The following is a 12,267-nucleotide window of genomic DNA, read 5'->3' on the forward strand; positions in this document are numbered from 1 at the left end:
AATGCGCCGGCGATCCTTGGACCACAGATGAAAGCAGGTGGACTCTTTGTGGGCCGCTCTCTCCGGTCCACGGAGGAGAGACGTGAAGCGACCTCGTCTTGCAGAGCGTCTCCTCACCTTGCGTCCTCTCCAGGGGGGGGGGTTCCAACACACGGCAGTGTCGGGGGTCTTTATCCATGGAATAATCAATGTGTACAAAGCATAATCCGTGCCTGGGAAGGCGGGCTGTCGTCGGTAGAATAATCCGGTATACAGGTCCACTCGCTCGTTGGCTCTGGGGCTCCTCGGGTGCAGCTTCACGTGGGGTCAACCACCCTGGGTAAGCAGCCAGTTCTCTGCCCGAAACGATGGGGTACTGACTACGGTAGTATTCTCACCGCACGAAGCACTATATATTAACAGACTATTATTAGCTTAATAGACTACGTCCAACTCGACGATATAGTGCCAAATATGACTATTCAAATATTAATATACACGATGTCTCAATACCGATGGTAGGCGAACTTGGCCTTACTCCCACACGTGGCGTCGCGGGGAGGCTTTACGTCTGTGACTCTATTGGAGGGTAAGAAACTGGACTGAAAAGGAAGTCCTACTTTAGTAGCGCAGTATATATACGCACTATGAACAAATAGTCCCATTAGTGGTGCGGTAGCCAGATTCCTACGCGGAACTAGGACTTGTTCGTACATGTGGAGCGGTACTTTTGAACTGGGTCTGAGGGGTATGGCAGCCTGGCACCAAGGTCTCGACCAATAGTAGAATGGAGACTATTATGGGATGTTCAGTAGGCTAGAATGGATATTCAATGCATATTGTACAAGGAATATACAAGGGATATCAGGGAATATTAGAGAATATACAAATACAATTAAATATATATATATAAATAAATATATATATTCGGTTTAATCTGGCCCTTCACAACAGGTAGCATAATCTATGATTACCAGTATATACTGGTGGCCTCGGGACGATTTAACTAGAAGGCCCACCACGTCGAGGGCAATTCTTGAGAATGGGGTCTCAATGATGGGCAGCGGGATCAGAGGATTTTTATATTGTACCTTTGGTGCTGCGCGTTCACACTCTGGGCAGCTCCTGCAGTAGTCCTCTACCGCTCTCTTCATGCCCGGCCAATGGAAACGCGCCCTTATGCGCTCCATGGTTTTGTCCACGCCCAGGTGCGCTCCGAGGATATGTGAATGCGCTAGCTGGAGTACAGTGGGAATAAAGAATTTCGGCACCAGCAATAGATCTCTAACCTCATCATTCTTTTTTATGACTTGGTACAGCAATTGTCTTTTTATTGCAAAGTGAGGATATGACAGGTTACTCACCCCCTCCACCGGATTTCCATCTATGGTTTTGATATTCGCCTGGGCCTGCGTTAGGTTTGGGTCTTCCAGCTGGGCCGTTCCGAACTGACCCGCCAGGTCCCTCCCCACCTCGTCCGCCTGGGGGAACTCCGCAAATGGGTCCTCGTCACTGCTATCCGTCTCGGGGCCCGTCTCAGTCTCACTCCCCGGTATATTCAGGGGTTCCGGCGTGTCGTCACCTACATCTGATGCCGTCTCAGTCTCACTCCCCGTTACGTTCAGAGCACACACCTTCGGCTGACGTAACCTTTTCTTCTTCCTCGGTTTACCCGCAGAGGGTGGGGTTCAAGTTCTTTAATAGTTGTCATACAGAAGTACAGAATACTTTCATACAAAATGCTTCTTACTGTTACGCTCCAGAGACTGTGCTAGACAAGATAGTATCAAATAACATAATAACATAATATAGCATGAATTTAGAAGAAGAAAATGAGGTCACAGTGTTCGGTATAGACATATGTACAATGTTCTGAGTTACCATATAATATACAATACACAATACTATGCAGTGTACTAATGTACAGTACTATCTAGTGCAAAGCAGAAATGGGATGAGGTACAATTTTTGTTACAATTTACAGTAAGGTGTACGAGTTGTAGTGCAATCCTTCATCCATAAATATAAAGTGTGGGGAGTGGGTGCTACAGTGTGTTTGTTTAAAGTGGGTGTGTGCTATAAAGTGTGTGGAGTGGGTGCTACAGTGTTTGTTTAAAGTGAGTGTGTGCGTGTGGATGTGTGTGCTATGTGCGTTTGGTGGTTGTTGTTGTGTAGTGTTCATTCATTGTTCGTTTAGCAGCCTGATGGCCTGGGGATAGAAGCTTCTTCTGAGTCTTTCTGTGCTCGCCTTGAGACTCCGGTATCGCTTGCCTGACCGCAGCAGTTCAAAGAGGCAGTTGTTCGGGTGACTGGAGTCTTTAATGATTCTCTTAGCCTTGCCCTTGCAACGCTTGTAGTAAATGTTCTGGAGGGTGGGGAGCCCCCCTCCAATTGTGCGTTCGGCTGAACGTGTCACTCTTTGTAGTCTGCTTCGGTCTTGTGCAGTGCTATTCCCAAACCAGGAGGTGATGTTGCCGGTCAAGATGCTCTCTATTGTACATGAGTAGAAGTTCTTAAGGATCTTCTGGCTGACTTGGAACTTCCTTAGGCGCCTGAGGAAGTAGAGGCGTTGTCGTGCCTTCTTCACAACACTGTCAATGTGTGTGGTCCATGTCAAGTCCTCGGATATGTAGGCTCCGAGGTACTTAAAGCTGTTGATTCTCTCAACCGGTGCCCCGTCGATGCTGAGGGGGCTGTAGTCCTTGACCCCCGACCTCCTGAAGTCCACAATCATCTCCTTTGTTTTGCTGACGTTCAGGGAGAGGCTGTTTTCCTGGCACCATCCCGCCAGGACCTTGACCTCTTCCAGGTAGGCCCTCTCGTCGTTGGCAGAGATCAGGCCCACCACCACTGTGTCGTCAGCAAATTTGACGATTGTATTGCTACTCCGCTGAGCCACACAGTCGTGTGTGTACAGGGAGTAGAGGAGGGGACTCAGAACACAGCCCTGGGGGGCCCCTATGTTGAGGGTGATGGATGAGGAGGTGCAGTTGCCTGCTCTCACCACCTGGGGTCTGCCAGTCAGGAAGTCCAAGACCCACTGGCAGAGGTCATAGCCCAAGCCCAGGTCCCTGAGCTTGGCTATGAGTATGGAGGGGACTATGGTATTGAATGCCGAGCTGTAGTCGATGAATAGCATTCTCACATAGTTCCCCTGCCTCTTGTCCAGGTGTGATGCTGCTGTGTGCAGCACATGGGATATGGCGTCCTCCGTGGACCTGTTGGGGCGGTATGCAAATTGCAGGGGGTCCATGTTGATGGGGAGGGAGGAGCAGATGTAGCCCTTTACTAGCTTCTCAAAGCACTTCATGGCTATGGAGGTGAGAGCTACAGGGCGGGGTGCGCGGGGAGATGACGGCTGAGCACAGCTGGCGATACAGGGGGCAGTCTCGACCAATCAGCAGCGCTACCGGCAGGTTAGGTATGACGCCGGCTGTCATCGAGCAGACCCCCTTGGTGGTTGTCAAGGTGATCTGCGCTGTAGGATACAACTTTGTGTCCCCGTGCACACAGGACACTGACACTTGCGGAGCCTCTGCGTCGCAGTGTGCCAAATGGGGCTGAACCAGCGTTATGACACTACCCGAGTCCAGGAGCGCTACGGCATCTTTGTCGTTGACGCGCACGGGTAAAAGTGTCGCCGATGTTTCCTTATGGGCCCAACAGGCTGCGCCATAATTGCACGTCTTTCCGCGGGGGTCTGAAGCTGCCGCCGATGGCATGGACACATCCCGGCCTGGGCAGTTCCACGAGAGATGCCCGGGCTCGCCGCAGTCATAGCAGCGTCTTTGGTCCTGGTCGAACAGCGGTCTTCTTCGGGGTAGTTCGGGATCACCTGCGTTCCCTACCCGGCCCCTTGGGCTGGGCTCGTCGGGACCCCTCCTTGTTCTCGGCCGCTCTGGCTTTTCCCCTCGCCCCCCTTTGAGTAACTCCCGCGTTACCTGGTGGGCCTCCACAATATTCACCAGCTGCTCCACGGAGCGGGGGTCCGCTTGACTCGCCTGCTTCTTCGTGTCATAGGGGAGGGCTCTGACAAAGCGGTCCATAACAATCCGTTCCAAGACCGTGGGCCCTCCGGGGTCAGTCATTAGCCAGGCTCGGCTTATGCGGACCAGGTCGTGCATCTGGGAGCGCGGGGAGGCCTGTGCGTCATACACCCAGTCATGGAACCGCTGCGCGCGGGACTGCAGACTATGGCCGTAACGGGACAAAATTTCCTGCTTTAGCCGAGTGTAGTTCTCGGCTTGCTCCGGTGGCAGGTCCTGGTAGGCCTTTTGCGCATTACCCGACAGGAAGGGGGCCAGCAGTCCCCCCCAGTCGTCTTCTGGCCAGCCCTCCCGGCCGGCGGTGCGCTCAAACGCTAGGAGATAGGCTTCTATATCCTCCTGCTCCGTCAGCTTGGGGATGAAGCGCCCGGGGTTAGGCCGCGTCCCGGCGGCCCCTTCCTCCCGCCGGTGAGAGGCCATCCGCTGGAGCTCCGTGTGGATCATCCCCGTCTGTTTCCTCTGTTCTTGCAGGGCCTCTTCGTGCCGGGTCTGTTGTTCCATGCTCGCCTGTACGAGCTGCTGCACCAGCGCGTCCATGCTTTTTCCGATATTAAATATATATTTTTTCTTCTCTTTTTTTTAATTTCTTTTATTCTACTTCGATAAAGTCTATTGTTGTTTATTCCGCACCCCTGATTGCCAGTAGACTATGCCCGCATTCTCCACCACTGTGGCAATTCCAGGTGTAGGGGTGGCAGAATAAACAACACACAGACAGGTTGCAGTTCCCAAAATCATGCTCTTTATTTTCTAGTCAAATAATAACAATTTGCTGGCGGTAATCTGTCGGCCGGGCGGCGTCTCCGCTCTGTGGCCTTTTGCCTTGCGCTGCTACGGGGGACTGAGAGGAGGCTCCTCGGCTCCATTAAGTCCCCCCTCCCCAACAGGCGCACCGCGCCGTGATTCGCTAATCACGTAATCACTCTGATGGGTCTTTAGTGACAGGTGCGTCCGGAAGCGGACGCCCAAACATGGGCAGCGCCCAGCCATTGGGTCGCCACATAGCGCCCATCAATCACCAAGCCCAGGGGTGGCTTGGGGTTGCCACACAATGTTCATCAAAGTGTTGAGTGCTACAGTGTAGGTTAGTTTATTAGGACAAGTGCATGACAGTAAGGTTAGTTAATAGTTAGGGTTAGATTTTTCATTAATTATTTTTAAAATGTATTTATTAGAGTAGGTAGAAGCACAATGTCACTGTTCCACTGCTATTTGTTTACAAGATTTTTCTTCCATCATGGAGGACGGAATAGTCATTCAAGAGCTTTTAGGGTGTCTAGAAAAGCGGTATATAAGTGCAATGATTCATTCATTCATTCGTTCTAAACATTCTGTGAAAGGCATCCAATGGTGGGGGAGGAGGCAGGGCCCCCTTGAGGAGGCAGGGGTCATAGAGGAAGCAAGGGCCCCTTGAGGAGGCAGGGGTCCTAGAGGAACCAGGGGCCCCTTGAGGAGGCAGGGGTCCTAGAGGTAGCAGGGGCCCTAGAGGAGGCAGGGGCCCCTAGAGGAGGCAGGGGCCCTAGAGGAGGCAGGGGTCCTAGAGGAAGCAGGGGCCCCTTGAGGAGGCAGGGGTCCTAGAGGTAGCAGGGGCCCTAGAGGAGGCAGGGGCCCCTAGAGGAGGCAGGGGCCCTAGAGGAGGCAGGGGTCCTAGAGGAAGCAGGGGCCCCTTGAGGAGGCAGGGGTCCTAGAGATAGCAGGGGCCCTAGAGGAGGCAGGGGCCCCTAGAGGAGGCAGGGGCCCTAGAGGAGGCAGGGGTCCTAGAGGAAGCAGGAGCCCTAGAGGAGACAGGGCCCCTAGAGGAGGCAGGGGTCCTAGAGGAAGCAGGGGCCCTAGATGCGACAGGGTCCCTAGAGGAGGCAGGGGCCCTAGAGGAGGCAGGGGTCCTAGAGGAGGCAGGGGCCCTAGAGGAGGCAGGGGCCCCTAGAGGAGGCAGGGGCCTTAGAGGAGGCAGGGGCCTTAGAGGAGGCAGGGGCCCTAGAGGAGGCAGGGGCCCTAGGCTCAGTTTGCTTGTAGGACGGGCCGGCTCTGCAAGCCCTTCTCTCCAGATCCCCAGAGAGGTGGAAGAGACTGCAGTGCCGACCAGAGACTAACAGCACAGTGTTTGAAGAGGAAGATAAGGAGGAGAGTTTTAATGAATAGCAGATGGGTTCAGGGGCAAGCCACTCTGCTTAGAGTAATACACTTCCAAACGTCCATCCCCTGAAAGTCTGGCACATGGGGCAGCTCCTGGCCTGCAGGTATCTCTCTCTATCCTCTTACTGGTATATCTATCTCCTCTCTCACTGGTATCTCTTTCTCTATCCTCTCTTACTGGTATCTCTCTCCTCTCTTACTGGTATCTCTATCCTCTCTTATTGGTATCTCTCTCTATCCTCTCTTATTGGTATATCTCCTCTCTTATTGGTATCTCTCTTACTGGTATATCTCTCCTCTCTTACTGGTATCTTTCTCATCTCTTACTGGTATCTCTCTCCTCTCTTACTGGTATATCTCTCTCCTATCTTACTGGTATCTCTACTCTCTTACTGGTATCGCTCCTCTACAAACACAAGATAATCCAGTGATGAGAGTCCAGTGATATGAGTCTCTAGTGCAAAATACAAGGTAGTCAGTACAGTCTCTAGTTCTCAAGTCCTGAGTTCTGACAGTGATAGTTCTGGCAGATAGATAGGGAGGATGAGACCCTCTCTGCGTGCCCCCCTGTCTCCCCGTCTCCGGCTGTCTCGTAGTGATGACCGGAGTGTTGGACGTCCTGTGATGATGACCGGGAGGATGCGACCCTCTCTGCGCCGCTCCCTGTCTCCCTGTCTCCCTGTCTCCGGCTGTCTCGGAGTGATGACCGGAGTGTTGAACGTCCTGTGATCAAGACCGGGAGGACGCGACCCTCTTTGCGCCGGCCCTGTGCCTCAAATAGATCCGCTATCAGCTCTATCTTTAATCTTTCAAAATGTTCAGTTGCTATCGCTATCAGCTCTATCTTTACTTTTTCAAAATGTTCAGTTGCTATCGCATGCACTCATCTGTGTTTCACTACACACATGAGTGCATGCTTACCAACTGTTTGCCTGTTTTTTCTGCAACACTACTATCACATCTAAGAAGGGAGATCCCGCCTTGAATGGCCCTTCTAAGGTTTCTCTCCTCCCCATTGCCTGTGGTGCATTTTTTCCTATTGCTAGGTTTTAGTGAGTTTTTCCTTACCTTCGCGTGGGGTATGTCTGGGAGTGTTGCATTTATTTATTTTGCATTTATCTTAAAAAAAAAGAAAATTGGACCTTATGGTGTTCTTGTTTTGTTCTTGAATTATTGTGATGTTTCTTCTTGACTTGTTTAAAGAAGACGTGATAGATAGATAGATAGATAGATAGATAGATAGATAGATAGATAGATAGATAGATAGATAGATAGATAGATAGATAGATAGATAGATAGATAGATAGATAGATAGATAGATAGATAGATAGATAGATAGATAGATAGATAGATAGATAGATAGATAGATAGATAGATAGATAGATAGATAGATAGATAGATAGATAGATAGATAGATAGATAGATAGATAGATAGATAGATAGATAGATAGATAGATAGATAGATAGATAGATAGATAGATGTGTGGGTGAGATAAAAGCAGGTGTATAAAAAACAAGTGTGTAAAAACAGGTGTATAAAAACATGTGTATAAAAACAGGTGTCTAAAAACCGGTGTATAAAACAGGTGTAAAAACAGGAGAGAGATACAGATGGCTGGTATCTCTCTCCTCTCTTACTGGTATCTCTCTCCTCTCTTACTGGTATCTCTCTCCTATCTTACTGGTATCTCTCTCCTCTCTTACTGGTATATATCTCCTATTTTACTGGTATATCTCTCCTCTCTTACTGGTATCTCTCCTCTCTTACTGGTATCTCTCTCCTCTCTTACTGGTGTATCTCCTATTTTTACTGGTATCTCTCTCTGCTCTCTTACTGGTATATCTCTCCTCTCTTACTGGTATCTCTCTCCCATTTTACTGGTATCTCTATCTGCTATCTTACTGGTATCTCTCCTCTTACTGGTATATCTCTCCTATTTTACTGGTTTATCTCTCCTCTCTTACTGGTATCTCTCCTCTCTTATTGGTATATCTCTCTCCTCTCTTACTGGTATATCTCTGCTCTCTTACTGGTATCTCTCTCCTCTCTTACTGGTATCTCTCTCCTCTCTTACTGGTCTCTCTCTCTCTCCTCTCTTAGCTCCATGTGACGCAGATACCTTCTTCTGCCACAGCAACATGTGTATCAACAACACGCTGGTGTGTAACGGCATGCAGAACTGCGTCTACCCCTGGGACGAGAACCACTGCAAAGGTGAGAGGTCAAATCAGTCGCCACAGCGCCATAACAGATTCCCTTCCCAACCGACAACCAAAGGAATTAGAATCTAGCCTGAACGTGGAATCAGCCATTGACTTTGAGCCGCTGCCCATGCACCTTGAATGAATCTACTGTAGGTTTCTGGCTCCCACGAATGTAAAGCACTTTGAACTGCAATCCTTGTATGAAAGGTGCTATATAAATACAATTTATTATTATTATTGACTGCACTCACGTTCCAATTGTACCACCAAGCGAAAACTAACATGTTTTTAGAAATAGGAAGCAAACTTATTCAATCAACACCTAGGTAGTGCAGCGTCAGTAATATAATAACAAATGTGGTTGCCAAATTCCCTGGGTCTGTGCACGACAGCTTCATTTTTATCTATACGGAATGATGCAAGACATGGATGACACAAACGTTTGTGCTGTAATATTCATTGCAATTGTGTGCGGGAGTTACGAGTATGTTATCATAATTATTATCGACATGAATTGAATTAATCATCATCATCGTCAGCATGGCACACACACTACCTCCCTGCGAGTCCCTATTAACACTTTCCGTGCCGGAGCTCGGTGCCCCGGAACCTCCTTGAATGCCGCCACCCACTTCAATGTTAGCGTTAAAAACGCCTAATCTATGTTTTAAATTATGTGTCTAATCTGCCCGTCGCTTATCAATGACTCATTTGCAGTCAACATTGTCGAAACGGATTGTTTTTTTATCGGTTCATTTTTGTTTTATAGCATTTTGAAAAGCCCTCGTTTTCAAGGAAAATATAAAGATTCCGTGATAAAAGACATTTACTGGAATATTCTAGAACAGTGGTTCTCAACTGGTCTAGCCTCGGGACCCAACATTTTCCTTAGTCATTAAGTCGCGACCCAAAATTTTTAACCACTATGATTTATGTAAAAAAAAAAAATTGCAGTAATACGCAATCTTTCAAAACATGAAGTAAACACAAAAAAGTGCAACAAAAGTGCAACTATTGCTAAAAACCCAATGAAATAAAATAATAATAAATAATATATGCTTCTTAGCAGATTTCTTAGCTTAACATAACAGACCTAAATTTGGGGGAACTAATGGGATAACTGGGGTTGCAACAAAAGTGCAACTAGGGCTAAAAACCCAATGAAATAAAATAATAATAATAATAATAATAATAATAATAATAATAATAATAATAATAATAATAATAATAATAATAATAATAATAATAATAATAATAATAATAATAATAATAATAATAATAATAATAATAATAATAATAATAATAATAATAATAATAATAATAACAATAATAATAATAATAATATATAATAATAATAATAATAATAATAATAATAATAATAATAATAATAATAATAATAATAATAATAATAATAATAATAATAATAATAATAATAATAATAATAATAATAATAATAAATAATTATGCTTCTTAGCAGACTTCTTAGCTTAACATAACAGACCTACAGTAAGTTTGGGGGAACTAATGGGATAACAACAAAAGTGCAACTAAAGGCTAAAAACAGTGAAATAAAATAATAATAATAATAATAATAATAATAATAATAATAATAATAATAATAATAATAATAATAATAATAATAATAATAATAATAATAATAATAATAATAATAATAATAATAATAATAATAATAAAATAATAATAATAATAATAATAATAATAATAATAATAATAATAATAATAATAATAATAATAATAATAATAATAATAATAATAATAATAATAATAATAATAAATAATATATCCTTCTTAGCAGACTTCTTAGCTTAACATCCCAGGGAACTAATGGGATAACTGGGGATGTTGTTTGCTCCTGACAAGAGTCTCAAAGTCTGGGGTGATGGACAAAGCAACTCTGAGGTCATGCTCAATGTCCAATCTGTTCCTCCGCTTTGTCTTCAGCTGGACCAGAGCTGAGAAGCCACTTTCACAAAGATAGGTAGTGCAAAAGAAAAATTATAAAAAAAAATTATAAAAAAAAAAAACACACACACATCCGCGACCCACTCAAAATGGCGCCGCGACCCACTATTGGGTCGCGACCCATCAGTTGAGAAACACTGTTCTAGAATACACAAAAACGGTGTAATTTTTCGGCCTATTTATGAATCGTTTTCAAATAAACGCTAGATTATCGATAGTATATGTGTACGTATGCACGCTATAGAGGCGATCTGAAAAATCTATTCTCTTATTTCCTCATCAGCGATCACAGCCAAACAGCCACATCACACATAGGGCAAACGCTGAAATCTCAGTGAAAACAGGTCTGATTATCCTAAGACTGGTAAAATAGATTCCTTACCTGAGATCAGATGTTATCCAAAAAGATTATTCCAATTCCTGATCGCCATTCCAAATATCGATCACGCTTATTGATTGATTATTGGCTGCTGTAAATATATATTCCAGGCTGATTTCCATCCCGCGATCAGATCCCTCTTGAGCAGACTGCTCGCCAGCACAAGGAGCCAGTTGGCTCCACCTCTACAGATCTACAGATCCCAGGTCAGTCTAAGCGACTAACCTGCAGTTACACAGGGATAGACGATAGGGGGCGCTTTTTTCCAATCTGAGCTCCTGTAGGGGCTGGTGTACCAACGGGAGACTCGGTTGATGAAATATGAATTCAGATCGCTAATAAAAAAAATTAACGATATTTGTCGTCGTGGGCACTCAATGGGGGGGGGCTGATAAAACGAGTATGTCGTCCGTGGCACTGAAAGTGTTAATCATGGAGGTACTACTCAATTAAATTAAATTCAAAGGGGCTTTATTGACATAGGAAACATACGTTTGCATTGCCAAAGCCAAACAAAGCAAAGCAAAACAATATTACCCTCTGCTTACTCTGCTACACTCTCCTCCCCCTGCTCACTCTGTCCCTCGGCCCTTTCATGACAGGCCTGCTCTGAGCTGCATCTGATCTGAGTCTGACTCGAGAAACAGAGAGGTCTGTCTGAGGGAGGGGGTGGGGCTTAGTAAGAGATGTGATTGGGCCAGCCTAGTGTCAGTATAGAAAATGAACCAATGGGCCGCTTTCCTGGTGCATTTTTTCCTATTGCTAGGTTTTAGTGAGTTTTTCCTTACCTTCGTGTGGGGTATGTCTGGGAGTGTTGCATTAATTTATTTTGCATTTGTTTAAAATTTGTTGGACCTTATGGTGTTCTTGTTTTGTTCTTGACTTATTGTGATGTTTTTTCTTGACTTGTTTAAAGAAGACGTGTCCGGCCCATGGGGACATTAACGTGTGTTGTCGGCCCTTACAAATACATTTGATTTGATTTGATTTGATTTGATTTCCCTGCTTTATGGGTTGACCAAACTTTTTTTTATTTTTCATAAATCTAATTTCCTCTGTCCACCGGGGAATTATTATAGATTATAGATTACCAGTCTAGCTGTGTCTATGCCTCATTTCGGGTTTATTTTTTTCCCTTCCTGATATCTGCTAACAGCGCTGTCAGGTGCAAACTGCTCCACGAGCCAACTGCGCTGGAGCAAATCAGGAGCAAATTGCACACCTTGCGTGTTTGCGCTAGTATATCATCCGCGCAATATCTTTAGTGAATAGGTTGCAAAGACGGAGCAGATAGTGCTCGCTAATCGCACACAGTTAAGGGTGCTATTAGCGCCGCGCAATCCATTCTTTGTGAATTCGCCCCTAAGTGTGTCTGACTTTTAACCACCAAAACCTGCAAAGACTACAACGTATGACGTATATCATGCCACTTAGGGCACCTTGTGTATACTGTTTACTCTTACTCCTAGTATATATTCAGATTCAAATTCTTGATTGCCTATAGTTATTGTAACATATAATATAAAGATAGGGCATACAGAC

At 45.6% G+C, this 12,267-nt stretch overlaps 1 protein-coding gene across 1 annotated transcript in view; it reads left to right on the top strand.

Annotated features, from left to right (window-relative positions):
* The window catches only part of LOC311237735 (neuropilin and tolloid-like protein 1), a 265,853-nt gene that overhangs the window by 241,262 nt on the left and 12,324 nt on the right, over positions 1 to 12,267 (top strand). The window contains 1 exon segment of the mRNA XM_084325710.1: positions 8,260 to 8,373. Coding sequence (XP_084181836.1) covers positions 8,260 to 8,373 — 114 coding nt within the window.

This window comes from Notolepis coatsorum (assembly GCF_963971535.1).
Source record: "Notolepis coatsorum genome assembly, chromosome: 12".
In the NCBI taxonomy this organism is placed as follows: Eukaryota; Metazoa; Chordata; class Actinopteri; order Aulopiformes; family Paralepididae; genus Notolepis; species Notolepis coatsorum.